Source organism: Xiphophorus couchianus, chromosome 14 (assembly GCF_001444195.1).
Source record: "Xiphophorus couchianus chromosome 14, X_couchianus-1.0, whole genome shotgun sequence".
Taxonomy (NCBI): Eukaryota; Metazoa; Chordata; class Actinopteri; order Cyprinodontiformes; family Poeciliidae; genus Xiphophorus; species Xiphophorus couchianus.
The window spans coordinates 16,980,797-17,000,875 of record NC_040241.1 but is presented as its reverse complement, the minus strand read 5'-3'; the positions used below and the strand labels follow the sequence as shown (position 1 = coordinate 17,000,875).

The window sequence follows — 20,079 nt, the reverse complement described above, 5'->3', positions numbered from 1 at the left end:
AAGATGCAGAGCTTTCAGACCTTAAATAATGCAAAGAAAACGAGTTTATATCCATTTAGAAACAGCAATACTAATGTTTTAACTCAGGAATCAATATTTGGTGGAATAACCGGGAGGTTTTCAATGGGGTTCAGTTCAGTGGGCTCTTCTTTTTTTCCAGGCCTGTAATGTAATGCTGAATTGCTGTGGCTCAATGTCCAATGACGGAGACGATACCAACAGAACATGGTATTTAATACTTAAGTACAAATGGTTCACCCATATTTTGTCTAAACATCTCAAACTGAACAGTTTAGAGGAGGAACAACGTCTCTGCTGGACCTGTATTCCTCAAAAGGAGTTCAAAGTCTACTTTGGGAATTTAAATCTGTTTATGAAATCACTCCAAAACGTCCCGGTTACCAGAGATTCCCTTCACAGAAATACTTTGGTTGTTGTCTTGTGATTTAAGGACATTGTAGATGAATGTTTTGTGCTGAAATATTCATTATCCTATACAAATTGCAGAAAAATCCCTGCGTAGCGGTAGAGGGATTTGACATCTCGAACACTTGTACATCAACATTTAATCTGTGAACTGAAGCGACGACCTCTCTCTCCTTTATAAAAGACTAAGCAACCTGCATCCTGAGTTAAAGCCACCCCTACACAATCAATGTCTCGATTCAGCAGTTGCTCTGCACACTGTGGGGAAATGCATCATACCTTGATCATAACTGCTTGTCTGAGAGTTTGGCTGCAGGCGGGCTCAGCCTCCAGAGATGCACGCAGACGGAAACATGCACACACAGTGCAATTACACACACATGGTCAGAGCTGTTGAGCGCTTGCACGTTACTCAGCAGTTTTTTTAATTACAGAAATTAGGCCAGGGTTTGGCCTGGAGGGACGGGAAGGAGCTGAGCTCTGTGTTGTTCCTGCCGGTCACACACAGAAGGGCACAGATACAGACAAGAGCACACAGGCTCCCTCTCAAAGGTGGCTGCAATGCACACTCAGACTTGCTTTTAATAGGGCCACTTATGAGTTTGAAATCAAATTGCCCTCTAACCTGATGTCAGGGCACACACTCGTATGCACGCACACACTCACTGTAGACTGCTGCTTCTTTCTCCTTTATTTCCCCTGTCACTGCTGATGGTCTCACATTTAGAGAGCTGTCTACCACTCGGGTGGTGCCACGGCTCTAAAGCTCAAGGGTAATTGGAAATATTTCACACATTATCCTCCACTTCTCAAACACACACACTCTTATCCGTCTCATCTGAGTCCTTGGTGGTCAGTTTGATCATCAGAGTGCTTGCGTGACCAAAATGGTGCCCAGTGTACAGCCACTGTTAGTAAAGCTAAACACAAGGACGACGCTTCAGTTTCTCTTTTTTTTGTTCTGTCTTGAAATGCGTCAATCTCATGTGTTTCCACCGTCACTCTTTATGTCCCATTCACCTCAAACAATAGATCTTCACAAAATGGAAAACTACTTGAATTTGTTCATTGTCAAGTCTAGCCAACATCAGCAGTACAAGTACCAATGATGGATAGGTGGGAAAGTTTATCTGTGATGCTGCCATATTGGATTTAGAGATCAGAGCTGGTGAGAAATCTTACTGCTAACTCTGACATATTTAACACAACGGGAAAAGAGGAGCAGGAAATTCTGATTGAGTACAACTGTGTTGTGTTTGCATCTTGAGGGCTAAATAGATGGAGTGCTGCTGTAGTTTAACATTTGATATGATGTTGGGTTGACGAGAACAAAGCGTTATGAGATTAGTTAAAATCTCCAAACACATGAGTAAATGCTCCTGTCCAAAAACGCCTAGAGCTACTTAGTTTAGCAGTTCAGACACCAAAGATCCTTTAATATTTATTAACACGCATCTTAGCTCTACTACAGGAAATAACATCTACATCTTCCTTCTTTCCACTCTTGACTGTTAAGCCAATCAGCATCAATGAAAATGATTGGTGATATTTATTAGTGATGTTGCCGTTATGTGTTAAAAAATCCTGCAGCTCCAACTCTTAATTTTTCCCAACGCTTTAATAAAATATTGATCTGTTAACCCAATATCATGTCCTGGAGTTTGAGCATTATGCCCCTAATACATTATTTCAAGGAGTCTGGAAGCAATGCGAAATAATTCAGTTCAGGTTTAACCAGAATTAGTGTTTTAGATTTTAAATTTTAAATGGTAATCTATTAATCGGAGGCCAGCTTTAACATCAGTACATTGTACATGTTTTCTATTGTTTGCTTTTTTGCATTTTGTGACTCTGTCAGCATTTTTTTTTACTTTATGCTCCCACATAAACAGCTTTAAGGTTTCGCGGTTAACTCTATCCTTGAATAAGTATTTGAGTTCAACTGCAAATAGATTGCTTTTTAGCAGCAATGCCTTCAGTAAACAAGAAATATTTTGGCGCTTTATCAAAAGGCTTTGTGGCATAAAATGCCATAATAGTCATAGGCTGGAGTTTGACATGAAGCAGATTAATTTCTCATCGCTGCAGGAGTGTCCAATGCAGAATGTGGTAGAAATATTCCTGCACCGTCCCACGTGAACCAAGTGAGGTTGGATAATATTTCAGTTGTGGTTCTGGAAAGTCTCTGGAGCTTTCCAAACCTGCTAAGATGCAGCATTACTCCTCCAAAAACTCACATCTAGATAGATTAGGCGGATAATTATTTTGGTTTCTCCTAATTGCTGGTGGTGTCGTGCTAAATTACATGTTTTGAAGTTAAATTAGCGTTGCTCAGTTGCAGGTTGCTCCGAGCTCATGTCTTGCTTTCTCCCTAGATCAGCATTAAATTCAGCTGCAGGTAACAGTTAAAGGATCTCTTAACAAATCATGTCGTATTCTGAAACCAGCAGATGTGCTTTGAAATAACTAAGCACCAGAATCACAGCCGGCTGTCCTGTTAGCCTTTACTGCTTATATTTCAGTACAGCTGATATTGAGCATTATTGGGGCTTGCCATAGCAATGTATAGAAGAACAGTGCAATGCTCGTACCGCTGCGTGCCTGCCCACAATGTATATATCAAAATGCGTGGCTCAATCTCGGCATGCGGACTGTTGCTTCTCTTGGCATTTCGATTAACCATGGCAATGTAATTAGCAAAAAAAAAAAAAAAACGGGCCAAAATCAAAACAAATTCTAACCAACACTGTTTTGTGTCGGTTAGGCTCGAAACAGAATTCTGTTTCCTCCTGTGTGTCTCATTCACACAACTGTGGCAGTTGGCAGAGAGGATTAGTTACCATAGCAACAGAACACGAAGGAGCTGAAGGTTAGAACTACAGACATGGCGGAACAGTTACTACAGACAAGATGGCAGACGAGCAAAGGAAGTAAGTTCCATGTGACTCATGAAACTTGACGCCCCTAAACTGACGACCATATCGGACTGTTGAAATAAGAGCAAAATATTTTATATTTTATATTTAGATTTATATTCATATTTTATACTGTATTTTATTTTATTCTGGAGTAACCTCACAACATTGGAAGCTCAAAACACTGTCCTGAGCCGTATGCAACGAAATTTTGTTCTGTATACACCCTGTGCATGCAAAATGACAATAAAGTCAGTCTAAGTCTAAGTCTAACACATGCCCAACAAAATAAAAGCCTTTCACATTTTTCACATCAGTTAATTGCTGTTTTGGGCTTTATATACTGGTTTAACCCAACATGGGATTAGTGAGGCCTTTTAAAATGACACTTACTGAAAATTTCTAAATAAAAGCCTCATTATTTCTCTCAGGCATTACGCTAATATTATCCTTTTCCCTAAAATAAGCATGTTAGATATATTTTTCTTTCAAGTTAGTGAAATAAAAGGATGGCACACAATACATAAGAATTAACATTAGCACAAACATAAGCAGTGCACTGCTTATACACTAATTTTAACAAACCGAATAGAGTAAGTCCATACTAGTCAACATGCTTGTGATTCTCCACAGGCTACATTTTAGCTAAGCTCAACATTGATACTAATATTTAGCATCAGAATCCCAGGTTCGAGACAACGGGCACACTTTGGAAGACCCCCATTTAAATTTTCTAGCTACGTAATGTTACTACTTCTATTATTAATACAAATAATTAAAATATGAATATTAATAAGTATATTTATTAATATGACGATAATTATCATTATAATGATATTGTCAAGGGTTTCCCCCAGAAAACCTGCTTATCGGGCGCCGAGGCAGTCATCCGGTGGTCCACTGTGTTTTTGTATTAAAAGATGTTACGTAGACAGGAAAAGTAAAAATTGAACTAATTATATGTTACGGAAAAACATCACCAGTGAAATGCTATCTAAGCCCACAACTACAACAATTCAAAAAATACAATTAAAATGGATATCAATTATTTGCACTTCTGTTTAATTCAATTTAAGTGCTAATATTTTAGCAAAGAACACAGAAGGTTAGAACTGCTCAAATAAATGTAACATTTGTTTGAGAGTATCAATGCTGCTGAATTTAATTTAATGCTTTCAGAATAGATAAAATAAGACTTTAAATTGATTCATATTTAAATGTACAATTTTAAGGCACGTTTTCTTTGTAGAAGTTGAAAGAACAATATTCATAGAAACTGTTGCTCAAGTTTACGGGACGAGTTTTTCAGATCTCCACGCAGCTGCACTCATTAACTCTGGCTACGTGGACAAAGCATTTGATATGATTTGGTGCTTTGTGTAACTGGAGTGTTACCACAAAAATACCACAAAAAAACAATATAAACCCAGCGTGATGACTACGAGTTCGCATAGAGCTGCGCAACCAGAGCTAACGTGGTTTGTTTAAAACTCTTACCTTGATGTAGAGTAGGCTTCTCCAAAGAAGTATCCCCATTTACAGGGTGTTGATGTAAATGTCCATAGAGGTCAGCCTGTGTCCAGTTTGAGTGAAAGGAGGAGCGCGCGATCCGCGCTGAGGCAAGTTTCATAGCTCGTTCAGCAGCAGCACAGGCTGAAACGCGCAGAGGCGCCAGCTGTGTGATTGGTCCGCTCTCCAGCTTTAAATGCATAAACTATAAACGTATCTTTTAGGAATAAATTTGCTCTGCCAGTGAAAAGCTCTGAGCAACAGTTAGTAAAGCATGACAGGAGCCCCTGTTTAATTATTATGTAATTATATATAGCTTATTATTAAAAACTACTATATTACTAATTATAGTAATTATATATTATATAAGTACATATTGATTAATATGCTATGTTCATTATTATAACTATTATAATAATTATTAACTTTCTGTAATAATTAAATAATTAAAATCTGTAATAAAATTACAGATTTTATTAGTTTAAAACTTTATTTTAAACTGGTAAATACGTTTACCAGTTGTAATTAAATTTAAAGCTATGCTGTCAATGCTTGGCTTGAGGGTCCCAACAAATAGTAAAGTCCACAGAAAGAATATAGAAAAAATAAAAATTAGAAAATACAACCAAAGTAAATAATAACCCAAGGAAAGCATAAAAAACAAACCAAAAAATATTACCAAATATGGTTCCCATATATTTTCTTTTTTGTTGTTTTTGGTAAGAAGACACATTTTCTGTCTCCTTCACAATAATCCCTCCAGCCTCAAAATAGGTTCTTATCTGGTTTGCAGCAAGATCTTTTAGTTGTTTTGGCTACCCTCGAAAACCAGCGTGGCTGCTTTGGAGAGGAGGAGAAGCCGTCACATTTGGTGTTTGCTTCTCATAAATGTAAACAAATCCCCTTCCATAAATATCTTCTTTGCAGTGGCCACCTGTAGTCGTAACATGGTCGTCATCGGCCTTAAATGTCTGTTGTCCACCCATCAGATATGTATAGAAGTGGATTGGCCCTGAATCACAGCAAGTGATGGAGGAAAGACATTGCATAGTACCACAACCATTTCCTTAGTTGCATTTAGTTGCATTTGGAATCACAACCAAATGTCGGTTCCAGTTTTTCCGGGTTGACTTCCAGATTTGTACAATATAAAGCAAAATGTTGGTTCTCCATGTTTGATTCTTGTTCAGGATTGTTAAGCAGATGGTACTTTGTAAGTTTGTTCTAGATTTGTAAACTTATAGCTATAATATTGTTCTAGATGTAATTTTACAGCTGAATTTGTAAATGCTGTTTTGTTTTTTCTGTTCATAAACCTTTTTTTTAGTGTCACTAGACGGTATAAATTAATCCAGTTTGTATGGTGTACATAAGTACTATTTGCTTTGTTCATAAACATTGTTGCTTTGAAACAGCTTTTAAAAACAGCTTTTCTAACTTACTAATGATAATATAAAGACTACAATTCGATCTCTGTAATTTAAGAAAGAATGGATCAAATGTTGGCCTTATGTACAGATGTAATGATGTGGGAACAGTTTCAAGCACCTTCCAATGCTTCAGCACTGAAGCCACTCAAGTTGTATAACCTAACATGAGAGCTTAATATCGTCTTTCTGTGACACTACAGGATATTATTACACAATGATACATTTGATTTTAAAAAAGCACATTCTGTGTAGAAAGTAGAAATTTACTCACATCTTTTCCATACATGTACTTTTTATTTATATCAAGTCCAGAGAACAATATTGACTTTGGCAAAAATGAAATAATAAAACAGAAAAAAAAAACATTGTTGAGTAAAAGTCAACATTATAAATCTAACTGGCTCTGTTTTTATAGGCATCAGTTTGAGGCCGTGTACTGGGATGTACGCGTTTTCCAGTTTTTGTTCTGTGCTTATTTATTTTCCTCTTGAGCTTTACTATTCGTCAAGTATTAACGTTTTTTGTTCTAATCATGAATTATTGATGTTAAAAGGAACAAAAATAAATCACACACTTCAAATTCTGCTCCTAACATCATTCCTCAGAAAAACAGAAACACACGGTGCAACAAGTAACATTTTTATATATATATGCCATATATATATATTTTGTACTTTCATGTTTTCTCTTGATTTTTATTATTTTTTTTATTTATTTTGAAAGCATTTAAGAGTCTCAAGTGAGTCTTTCCGTGAATGTTAGTGATTCTGTAATTATTTTTCTGGCTCCTTTTCAACATTCATCAGTTTGGTTTTAAACTTTGAACCCTTGTGGCACAAATAAGTCTAAAAGTCACACAAAATGAGTTTGAAAATTAGATTTTTTTTCCACCAGTTTGTGCTCTCTGACAATGCTACGGTGCTGAAAGTATCCATTTGAACTTTAAACGTTGCACTTCAGTTTGGATAGGACACCTCTTATCATAATTGTGCAAATTCCTGCTTTCTCCAGCATGCCGAGAAAGCACTAAACGTGTTGTTCTTCTTTTTTTTCCTGTTTTTTATAAACTGATGGTGTGTTACTGGATTGACCCTGTCTGCAAATACACATCCAGTCTGTTCCACCAACACTTATGCACCCATTACCATGATTCCTTTCTTTCCATTATCCAACATGCAGCATGATCTTCTTTCAGAAATGGACACTCACATGTTCCATCAGGCCCGCGTCTCCTCCATTTTGTAATCCATATTGACTTGTGATCCCAATACTTTTCTTTTAGCATCTGTGGTCCCACTGCCTCTCTTTTCCACCCCCATATCGATTGATCATGTCCATTTCACCAGGCTCTGTATTTATACTCCCATAATCCAGAGGCGCACACGGCCTAATAATCCTCACCCGGACACATCTTTCACAGTCGGTGCTTCTTTTAGTTATTTTGTTTTATTTTTATTGTGGGAAAAGGCGTCTCAGAAAGGTGGTCTGTGTTGGAAGTGAGAGCCAAAATAACGCAGCAGCCTCCAGAAGCAGCCGTATTGTTTTTGATGCAGTTTAAATCCACTTGATGGTGCTTGTTGAGTTGGTGGGTGGGTGGACTCTGGAGAACCGCAGCTTTGTTGCCGTAAGCTTTGCTCACCCTGACTCTGCCACATAACCTTTATTCTGATGCTTTTTTTATGATTCATGATTAGATTTCTTTGCGGCCGCATACTTCTTATATTGTTTGCCCCTCTTTTTGTCTAGATTTTTGATTATTACTCTTTTCATCTTACCCAAAGTATTTAATTAAAATTTTTCCTTCCCATCTTCTATGTAATTTCCTGGACTTCTTGCTGGGCAATAAATTGGCTGTGACTCAGTCTGACTCTTCTCCTTCATTCTGATCCCACCTCTCTAATTTTCCGCTCCTCTAATTTCACCTCTAATCACCTTCCTGAATCACTGTCCTGCCTTAAGCCTTTATCCGTCTTTAACTTTTTCCTGCTCTGCCTTTTCCAGACTACACCACGCTTTCTTCCAGATCTTCACCACCTTTCTCCTTCTCCTTACTCCTCTCTTTTGCTTTCCCAGTGTTTGAGTTTGAGTTGGTGGTGTTATAGGCGTGGATGTATCCATGTTTGAAATCGGGACCTCCGAGTCCCCCGACGCTCTCGCCCTCGTCGCTGGTCATCGACGAGGCGGCGCTCGTCGTCGACGCGCACTGCACCAGCATCCCATGCAGGGACTGGCTCCGTCTCGTCCAGATCACGCTCAGACGCTTGGCACAGCTCACGGCGCCGTAGCGCCTGGCAACAGTTGCGGCCGCATCGGTTGCTAAGGCAACAGAGGAGCCCATGTCGAGCGAGTGTCGCCGCTTGCCAACTGTCCCACCGGCGGGGCTCAGAGGGGAGACGGGGCTCTGATAAGCCTGCGAGGAGTTCCATTTGTCCCTGCCTCTGGGTGTGATTCTCCAGTCCAGCAGCTCCGAGTCTCTCAGGGGGGCAGCCAGAGAGAAGCTGGCTCGGTTTGTCAGTTCTCGCTCCAGGCGCGGATTTGGGCGGTCCCTGGAACGAGACTGTCGGGGCAGTGTGGATGAAGGAGAGGGGGAGTAGTAGAGGGGAGTTCTTTCACTTTCTAGGTTGTGCAGCAGTGCCTTCCTCTGCCTCACCACCAAGGCCATCTCGCTCCCCGTCCCTGTCGTCGTGGAAACCACCCCTCCCGCTGACAGGAACTGCTCCAGGTTGACTCTCGGCTTTGGCCGGGGCTTCGGGGGCAGTTTGGGAGGCAGAGGGGAAGCGGAATCTGCTCCGTCTTTCTCCTTGTCCTTGTCTTTCGCCGCCTCCCCTCCTCTCTTAGAGGGCAGGCCGTTGGGAAGGACCACCATCATCACGTCTCCAGAGCCGTTGGACTGATAACACCCGCCCCCGTTTCCCCCTTTGTCCCCACATCCGCCCACTCCACCCTGGCAGCAGGCCCCACCTCCAGCCTCCGTGTTGCCGTTTTGACAGAACATGTGGTCGCCGTGGTTGCAAACCCGATGGCGGACCATGAGCGCCACGGTAAACACGAGTAGGGTGACCACCACGACGCCGCCCACCAGTATGGTGAGCGTCCCACCCAAGAAGTGGGCTTGGAGCGAGCGGCACGCCGGGTAAACATCCTTGGTGGAGAAGGAGGTGCACCCCAGTACTTTTGTTGCAGCCAGTGAGGTGATTGTGTCGTCAAAAATGGCCAGCACACACAGGTTGTAGTCCACCCCAGAAACCAGGTTCTTCAGCAGGAAGCGGTCGCTGGTTGATGGGAGGATCCTGTGGAGAGATTTCAGAAAGAAAAGCTTTGTTACTTCAGACATATTGAGATGTAAAATATATTCAGTCGCTCGTATTGGGACCTAAATATTCAGCTTACTGTGAAAAACGTAATGAGGTTGAATATTAGAGCAACAAAATAAAAGGCGGTGTAAAAAGAGCAAAAGATTGGTTCTGTTATTAGCAATGGAACAGAAAATGAGGTTTTTCTTGGCGAATGCACAAGGGGATATAAAGGAAAAAAACCTGCTCATTTGGAGAGTAGTTGATGCCTATAGGTGTTGGCAATCATATTAAAATCTCTGTGTGAAGTCGATATTATGTGTTTGAGCCGTAATGTCCAAGTAGATTTTTGTTTTTTTATCTGATTTTCAGGAGCTAGAAAATATTGATGCATATTAAACTACAAAATATATTTTTGAAATACCTATTTTTTTTTCACAAAACACGCATAATGATCCCCATACTGTTTTTAATTAGATAAAATAATTAACAGCTGAAAAATGTTTCATAACAAAACTAAAATATAAGAAATATGACTAAAATATTGCAGTATGACTAAAACAAGAAATAGTACAGCTAGTAAAGAAATAATAGAACTAAAAAAAATGATCACAACAAAAATATTAAGAAGATATTAAGTACTGCAACTAAAAGTAAATAGAACAAAAAATGAAGAAAATATTACAACTAATAATAAAAAATAGAACTAAAAAAATAAAGAAAACTATAAACTAGTAAAAAGGAATTTAAACAATTCAAGGAGAGAAGTATGAGAAGGATTAAATATGAAAATACAACTAATTGAAATAATTTAAGTTTAAACAGATATTAAATTAAGAAATAATGGACAAGATGAGAATTATAAGACAAGATGCATAAAGTGCATGTAATTCTAGATTTAAAAAAGTGTATTGAAAGAAATTGGCGAATGCAGAAGAAAAATTGAAAAGATATATTAAACTGATTTAAATTTCAATGTAATAAAAAAATAAAAATGAAATTAAGATAAGACAAAAGATTAAGTGAAAGATTTGTATTTTAGAGAGAGGTTAGCTAAATTGCTTTTAGCTCTACACTTAAACAATGTAACAATACTCCTCCGTAAAGAGACAGCTGAGCAGTGGGGTGATTTTTAGAGAAAGGATTGTAAAATCAAGTAGAATATCCTCAGGTGATCAAACAGAAACCCAAATATATTTGAATCCCTCAAAAATGGTTAAATGAAAAACATGGGGCTCCAATTGTACAGTCTTAGGTCTGTGACATGTACAGCAGGATAGATTATTGGTAAGGAAGACTGTAGGTCAAATGTCCACACGGTGCTGTTAATGTTATGTCCAGAAACGGAGCTTCCTCTGTGATTAATGCAGATTTTGTCTGCATGAGTTCAAGTGTGAAGGGTTTATAGAGAGAGAAGAGTTTGACCCCGTCCTCGTTTTAAGTGCTGGAGCTAACGAGTGGAAGAAAGGTGAACTGAATGGATGAAGAACAGAAGGCCCTCACTTTGCATAATTTGTATTTAGCTTGCTTCAGGATGGGAATTGGTCTATTGTTTGTATTTAGAAGAGCAGAATAAGCATGTGTTTTTTTGATGAGTATGTGTGGGAGACTGAAGCCCACCTCAAGCGTGTTGTTGCTGGTTTGAGTTTGTCCTCTGCAGCTTTAACCCTCTTGTGTGGGAAAAGTGTTTTTTTCCTCCTCCTCTGCTTTTGTCTCTATTTTTCTCGGCTTTCTCCTGCCACATCAAAGAGCTTATTTTGTATAATGTGCTTCTAGCCATTAAGTCTCTCCTCAGACTTGGAGTTACATCCCGTAAATGCCATTTTGGATGACTCAGACGCTCAGGGAGCTTCTCCTATAATACCCCCATCCTAACTCTATTTAAAATGCATTCAAAATAAAGACAGGACAGCAGCAGATTTCCTTCGCTTTTAAATTGGGTGTAATTACCTTCATGTAATCAAGTTTTACAAATGAAACCGGCCTGATTGACGCTTCTCATACATATTTATGTTGGTCTTGATGGGATGATGGGATTTGATGTTTAATAATGCAGTGTAGCTGGGAAATCAGAGGCGCCTACTTTCAGGCTCGCTACAGGGCAGATGCATGGATTTTAGGCTCTGGAACGAATATCGATCTTTCCTACGGCTTCAAACCTGAAAATGTTTTTAGCTGGTACAAAGGGTAGAAACTAAGTCCAAAATGGCCTCTATCTAAAAACAGATGACACTGATAAAAGATTAAACTACACTACGTGCAATGTTATTTTAAGAGTTCAATGGACAGCATGACGGGCAGGGTTTCTAATCAGTCTGGATTTATAGTTCTAGATCAGTCTGAGAAAATAAAATTAAAGAGAATATTTGCATTTTCAGACTTCAATCAGACACCATTGTCCAAAAACTTTGATATCAAACTCCACTTCTTCAGTGTCTTTTAACCGTTTATGATCTAAGTTTCAAATCTCCATCCGGATATTTTTGCTTATTTTAATTGTACAAAGTTCTTTAAATGTCTTGAGTAAATATATTTGGCCATTTATCCAAACAACTGGAACTTTCAATATCTAGCCATTAAATGCACAGTTCTTTTTACAATTTACCATCTCTTGAAAAAGTACCACTCAGATTAATTTCACTCCCTCCTACAGTGGGGGTGAAATTACCGTAATAACCCGATATTGGCTGCAAAGCGCAACGTCTCCCCTTTCAGAAACTGTTGGAATTTTTCAGATAACACTACGTGTGGCGAAATTACGGTATTGCAAATTTGGCCGATAACTTTGGTCTGGAAGGGTTAAACATTTAAATGTCTCTGAACCAACACACCTGAAAACAATTTAGTGAATTACCTGAATGTTGTCAGGTTTTGCAAACTCCTGAACTCCTGCTAACCTCTCAGCTATTTGTCTGTGAGAAATCAAGAGACTCATCTGAAGGCTGCAGGACGCCCGCCAGGCCTCTGATTTTTCTTTGTTTCAATATTTAAAGCATGAATTAACTGTTGTATATTTATAGTAAAACTTTTCAATCATGCTATAAAAAATGGGTCATATTTTCTGAAAACAAATTCAAAGAAACCAAAATTTCTTATGTTGCCATAGATTCCCTCTTTGTAGAGTCACAAATTTACTCAACCACGTCTTTGTTGGAGAAGCCCTGGGTAAAGCTCATTATTTGGTTTCGCAGTGTATTGATGTTCCTGAAAGCATATCTACCTCCAGTCTCTAAACACCAAACTCTCATAAGAAATCCTCAGAAGATGAGACGCGTTTTTCTTTCAAAGAGGAAACACTGACCTGAAAATCAGCTTCCCGGATCAAAGCAGACATTTAAAACTAAACATGAAGACAAGACGATGCCTTTGAAAAGATGTGCGTGTTTTAAATGAGGAAATGCAGCAGCTGGTTTGTCAAAACAGCTCTGGTAAAAGTGGCTCTTGTTCAATTTTCTTAGATTAATAAGTTCCCTCAACTCTGCCTCTACACAAAGACCTTTTGTTCTTCAAATCGTCTGGCAGCTCTGTGGAACAACGGACACCAATTATACTGGGAAGCCCAAAACATCAGACGAGTAACTAATATTAGCAGGGAAAATAGAGCACAGACTCAGTTATGTTTTTAGAACTTGTCAAGTCATGGAGGTACCGTCTAATGTGTCATGGTTGGGAAAACTCAAACTGAGAGACTTTAGGGCAATCAGTCGGTCTACAGGATTGAGTTTCCACTGTAAAGCCCAGTGGTGGAGAGACCGGGTGCTCAATCGGTTTTCCAGCATGAAGAGTCAGAAGTGAGAGTGGTGCGGCCTCTGTTTATTCTAAAACATCAGTGGTGTCCGTTCATCCAGAACCTTTATGTGAGTGTAACTGATCCATGATACTTGACCCTCCCTTATTTCATCACTGACAGGTGTGATGGACTGAAAGGGCAAAGCTTTTAGCGTAAAGTTGCACCAATCGAGGCTTTACTGGCCAATATAGATTTATGGTTTTCTTTGAGGCCCAAGCTGCCAGTTTGGGTTTTGACTGATTCCAATAATCTTTCCACAGACAATAACAAACATCGACCTTAAGGAGAAAAAAATAATGCTGCAGCTGCAGGTAGAGATAGTGGAGTCAAATTCACCAAAACTTAAGTTATTCCAGATTTATCGCCTTTTATGCATTGAAGCATTTGTCCTTATCTGATTTCCATAGCAAGACCTGTCTGCAGGTTTTCCAGACTGCGAGAGCATGTCATTTTCAGCACATAACAGGAATGCTTGAGTAAAACAACAATTATCCATTCCTATGGTTCTAGAAAATGGATAAAATATAAATGAAAGATTTACCAAACCCAGTGATTGGAAAACAACCACAAAATTTGGATTGGTGCATCTCTGATTTTACTTGTCGATCATGGAAAAATTGGCTGCACCCAGAACCACTAAGTGTAACGACACAGAAACCAATAAAGGAGACACTGAGCGCAATGTTTTTCTTCACAAAATATAAACAAAAATGGACTGGCGTCAGTTTTTAGTAGCTGCAGGATTTCCCTTTTACCACAAGCTATTTCTCCTACTATCATAGATTTGCATTTACCCAGAATGCCCTACACTATAGTCTGCTTGGCATTTACATATATTTCTAACCACACCAAGTTCACTTCAACCGAACTGAACCTTAGGTTTTTAGGTGAACCAGAGTTTACTTATTTCGTCCGCATCTGAATTTGATTACGCATTGACATCTCCCCAAGCGAACCGCACTTTCTGGACAGATGGACTAGAGTTTGATTAAAGTGGACTGAAAACAGGGCTGGTGTGAATTCACCCTAAGAAAAGTCTGGTTTCTCAGGCTCTCATTGAAAAGAGTTTTAAGCCATAGGAACGGCGCCGCTTTAAATATTTGTTTGGCAAACTGCAATGTTTTAAAACCTTGCTGTGGATTGATGCCTCCTACCTGAATTTCCTAAGTTTGCCCCAAAATTCAGTCAAAGCAATAATTAAAGTTTCAAACAACTGCAACAAAAACAGCAGTAACCAGGTTACCAAAAAATTAAGAGTGGTTTGTAATTCCTAACATTTTCACCCTTATTTATCTTTTATTCATCTGATTTTTAAAAATCCCTTTCTAATCCAACGATATAAAGCATCTCAGGCTACATATCCTTGAAATCTTGTTCCCCACTCTCTCTCTCTTTCTTCTCTGTGTCTCTATTGAAAGACTCAATTTCTGCTTGTTCTAAATGCTCTGGCAATTCTCACTGGTCTCTTCCTGACCTCCAAGCTTCTCTTCATTTTAGTCACTGTGCTATATCTCTATTAGCCTGAGCAGCAGCCATGGTGCGTGATTCAGCCTCCAAGGTCACTCTGGCGCTGTTTGTCTTCCCTCTGCTCTTCTGTATCATTTCCTCTAAGTGTCCCCAGTCTTTTCTCATCCTTCGCTTTATCTTATCGCCTCATCTTCTGTTTGCTTTGCATCCTCCCTCCATCGTCACCACATATTTCACATCGTCTTTCTCTTTTATGAGGTTGTGAAACTCCCCTCCGCTAATGTTTTTTTAACCTGTATACTGGCAATGATAAATGTAGGGATTTTCATTGAAATATACATGAAAGTCATGCATCTTTGATGAGCCAAGTTGTTTTCGTGCAGCATGTTTTGTGCGTACACACCCTAGACAAAAGGAAATGATACTCAACTAAATACTGAGAGCTCTTCATGACAATGTCGCCTTTTGTCGGAAATCAGATTAAGCAATTTATTTAAATGTTTGTGGCAGATTTTATTGTTCTCTTAACCTACACAGAGTGCAGGGCTGATGCTGTGTTTCAAATTGCTGTTTGGTTAAAGCCAACAAAAAAAGCATGCACGATGGAAGAAAGTCTGTTTTGTTGTTGAAGACGGTGAGTTATCATCTGAATCCAGGAGAGGAAGACAGTTAAAGCCAAGGAAATGAAGGGGGAATGTTTTGGCTCGTCTTTCTCCTCCTCCGGTATTCTCCTCACTATCGGAGCCGAGTCTGGTGGTCTGACACCTGACAAGACTGGGCCACAGAGCAGAGGGGAGAGAGAGCAAGTCTAGGAGGAACAACAAAGCAATTATCTCCTCGTCTGGCTGACATCTATACTGCTCCTGTTTCCTTTTCCTCATGTCACTTCCTTTGTCCGTTTACCCTTTCCTCTCTTTTTGGGGTCTTGATTTGTTGAACTGCTAAATGTTTCATTGGCTGTCTTCCTTGATTTAGCCTGCAGAGATCTTCTGTTTTTCTTCATCTGTCCAAATGTCAGTCTTTTATACCTCATTTTGGGAGGTCTTTTAGTTCTCCCCTGTCTATTCGGTTTATTCTGATCCAAAGTACACTCTGGCTGTTTTCTGCTCTTGGGAAAGATCGATATTGTGAAAAGTTCCTTTGGTTTAAAGTCTATTTTATGAGGAGATGCCAGAGAAAGTGCTGTATAAATCAGAATAACACGGCACTCCCCCTCCTCTACCTTCTCCCTCTTAGACAACACGTGAATTCAATTAATTGGTTATTCCAGTTATACACAGATTAGGCATGTTTATTGCTAAAACAGATTCAACCCCTAAAGTTTTGCTGTGCTCCCTAACAGCACCAATATGAATAGCAGCAGATCATTTAAATCTTTTATATCTTAAGTGCTGCCTGCTTAGCCCCCAAAGTATTCAGGTTTGCCAATTCATTGCCACAGGAGTCTGTACCTACCTGAGGTACATTTGGAATCTGCTTTGAAAACCAAACATTTAAAACAGGGGTGTCAAACTCCAGTCCTCGAGGGCCGCTGTCCTGCAGTTTTTAGATGTGCCACAGGTACAAAATGCTGGAATGAAATGGCTTAATTACCTCCTTCTTGTGTAGATCAGTTCTCCAGAGCCTTGCTAATGATTATTCTATTCAGATGTGATGCAGCAGAGACGCATCTAAAAGTTGCAGGGCAGTGGCGTTCCAGAACTGGAGTTTGACACCTGTGTTTTAAAATGAAATTTAGTCAATCTGCTGCAAGAAATTGTGGTCTAGTGAATCCAATAAGTCTCTATCTTGTAGCTTGTTGGTTTGAGTAGGTGTCATGTTTTCATGAGTCAACAGGTCCAATTATCCCCAAAACAAATGCAACAAAAGTGGAGTTTTGATAATATACAGTTGAATCAAACTAGACGACCATTTATCTCAACAAATCATGAAAATACTTGCTTCCAACAACACCATGGTACAACTTAAATACATGGGTACAAAATGGTTTAACATTTTGGCAATGTGTTGTGAAAGAGGTGAGTTAACATGGAACCTAGCCTCCATGATTTGGACTTTATATGTCCACATTTGAGGACTTTAGAGGATGGCTGTACACCTCGAACTATTCCTGAACATCTTTTGCACATTGTCCACCTGAAAGACAACACAGGTTGTTTTTCATAAGCATTTTTCCCAATAATGCCTATGTATCGCAACAGCCAAAGTTTCCTGCAGAACAATGGTCAAATCTTCACACTCTGCCTGATTAGCTTGTTGCTCAGGTAATCTACTTACACTGGTGAGTCCCAGTTCTGTTAACCATTGTTGGCATCAACAGCCTGAATGATGTTCAGCTATTTCGATGAACCAAAATGCGGAGAGGTACAAACACATTTGGCATTCTGATGCTTTTCTTAACTTCTGTTTGATTGGACCGCACATTGCTAGCCTTTCTTTCCATTGTGCTTCAATGAACCTCAACCGCCTATTACCAGTCTACCACTTTTTCTCACTTTGGACTCTTTCTGACAGATACTAACCAGGAAAACTCCACACATCTGCAGTTTTGGACTAGAGTAGCAGCAGATGAAATTTGGTCTTCATTAAACTCACTCAAATCCTTATGCTTGCCCATTTTTTGCCACCCACTATCAGGTCCCACACTGAGGCGATAATCAGTGTTATTCACTTTCTGTCATAATGGTATGCCTGATTGGTGTCATTCTACTTTTTTCTTAGACTTTTGTGCAAATATAGCTAAAAAAAAATCTGTTTATTCTTACTATGAGCATCTCAAACCGGCTAATCACTAATCCTGATTAATTTTTGTGTCACCGCTCAAGGCCTGATTTATTTCTTGATTCTCATCTTTTTCTGAGCCTTATTATTCCTGATCTTTAATGTTTCTTTAAAATTAAACCATCCCTCTTCTCCTTTCTGATTTTACATTTTAATGCAACCTGACATGTAGATGAGAACTGGCTGTCTCCATTCCCCTGTCATCTTAAGCTTTTGATTTGAGTCGACACATTTATTCATAAAATAATTTAACACTTAATTACGTCTACCTATAGGATCCGTCTAACCACAGTTTGGACCCCCTTCCCTGCACTAATTTCTCTCAGTTGTTTTTCTGGTTGTCTTCCTTTCCCTTTTGCATCGTTGTCTCTGCATGCCTCTGCTCTTCCCCCACTGTTTTATCTCTCCGACACATCTCCGTCAATCCTTGCCTCGGCAGATGCACTTATCGTGTTTCCTGCATAATTTCTTGTTCTTGCTTCCAGGCTCATGCCCAGCTAAATAGGGAAGCTCGTATCCGAATCCCCAGTAGTATTGCATTGGACGCTAAAGGATCTTGTATGTCACAGGAGAAGAAACAGAAGGCTGCAGAAACTTGTACATGCCAAGATGCTTTGCAAATATGTGCATTTTTAGTACATTAATAACCTCACGCATTACTCTGAGTGCCAAATATTAGTTCGCTGTTGTATAATTAGCAGCAGAAAATGAGTGCATTGCATTTCATGTAATTTTCAGGTTCCATTTCCTTCAATGCCCTCCCCTCCTGTGACTCATTAGCCCTGTTCTCCACCGTCTAGCTCTCAGCATGCTCTTTTTCTGTGCATGTCAAACTTGCTACCTGCTCTTTTTAATTGTTCGTCCCTCTTTATTTCAAGTCTGAACCAATGTGCTCATTATTTCATAAACTCTGCATGATTCCTCCTCCAACTACCCCTTTCTCGTCAGCGCTCTGATCGTTCCCGTTAAATTGTGTCCCGAATTCAGGACTTTTGAGTTCTCCACAGGAAGGTTGATCCCTCTTGAGACCTGGGAGGAACTGTGAGAACAGTCAAAGCCCTTACTTTCCTGGTTGGATGGAAGTGGGTATTAAAGCTAAGTCAAAATTTGACTTTCCAGCTTTGAACTGCTCTTATTAGTGGATTGTAGATATAAATTGATTCAGATCTTATTTCCCATTTGGTGCTTGGAGGAGAATATCCATACTTAAAAAACATGAGTACAATAGAAGCAACAGAGTGCATCTTTATATGGGATATTATACACAAAGGGGTTGAAGTCGGTGGCACATAAGGTACATTTTAATGTGTTTCCTAGGATATGGCTTTGCAGCACAGTATTGCTATGAAGCTTAAAGTGGAGGAATATGCCTGTTTTGGGTGAACTCTACGTACCTCTTCATTGCTATTGTCCTGATCTAAAAGTTAAACCTTTGAGTCCTAAGTTTCAAATCTCCACCTGGATATTTTTGCTTATCTTAATTGTACGCAGTTCTTTAAATGTTCTGTGAGTAAATATTTTTGCCCATTTATCTGTAAAAACTGGAACTTTCAATATCTAGCAAGTTATTTCCGCAATTTACTGCCTATTATAATCACTGCCTGTGATTATGGTGGGAGTGAAATTACCGTAACAACCTGATATTGGCTGGAAAGCGCAACGTCTCCTCTTTCAGAAACTGTTAGCATAAAGTGTGGTAGAATTACAATACTGCAAATTTGGCCGACAAGTTTGGTCTCGAAGGGTTAAACCTTTGTTCTATGCCTTGTTAGCTATTTAGTAGACATGGATTACAATAAATGACATTAATCACCTGCTGAAGCATTTATAAAATCTCAAGGACTTTAATGAAATGACAGATGAAGCGTTTTGCAAATGGATCCCCTCTAATTTGGGCACATTTTGCTTTTTACCCGCCTGGTTCTCATGCACCATGTAACTGGGAATACATATCCCACAGATATGAAGCCTTCAATACCATCTAGCTTTGCCCCCGTCCACTATTTTAATCATCTGTCTAGACTCACTGAGGGACATTTAAACAGATTTACATTTAACCAGGGGATTGCCATCTGTTCTTTTGCTGACCAAGGACCACCAAGGTGTGGTGCTATAACATTGTGGCAGAGCTCCAGGAGGGAAAGCTCAGGTGTCATCATTGAGGGTGGTGGGGTGACGGGGTGAACGGCGTCCAGCAGGTGTCTGTCACAGATGCCATCAGAATTACACAATCCAGGCTAAAATGAAGGCTGGAATCGTGTAGAAAGAGGCTGACCTTTAAAAGGGATTAAATCCGCCACTCACTGCGTGCTCTGCTTCGCTCTGCAGTCTGCGTGACGCTTAGTGTTCTCGTTTTGCTCAAACTATCTTGCCACTCTCTTTTGTTCCTTGCTTTCCGTTATGAAACCTTGTGTTTTCTCCACTTTCTCTGAGTGCCTTGGGCATCCTTTGCTCAATTCAGATGGGTT

At 39.5% G+C, this 20,079-nt stretch overlaps 2 protein-coding genes across 3 annotated transcripts in view; one reads left to right on the top strand and one right to left on the bottom strand.

Annotated features, from left to right (window-relative positions):
- The window catches only part of pcxb (pyruvate carboxylase b), a 369,757-nt gene that overhangs the window by 192,662 nt on the left and 157,016 nt on the right, over nt 1–20,079 (top strand). The window lies entirely within an intron of this gene.
- The window catches only part of LOC114158024 (leucine-rich repeat and fibronectin type-III domain-containing protein 4), a 52,777-nt gene continuing 39,250 nt past the window's right edge, over nt 6,553–20,079 (bottom strand). The window contains exon 8 of the mRNA XM_028039333.1: nt 6,553–9,570. Within this exon, the coding sequence (XP_027895134.1) occupies nt 8,283–9,570 (1,288 nt within the window). The 3' untranslated portion in view covers nt 6,553–8,282. The remainder of the gene's footprint in view (nt 9,571–20,079) is intronic.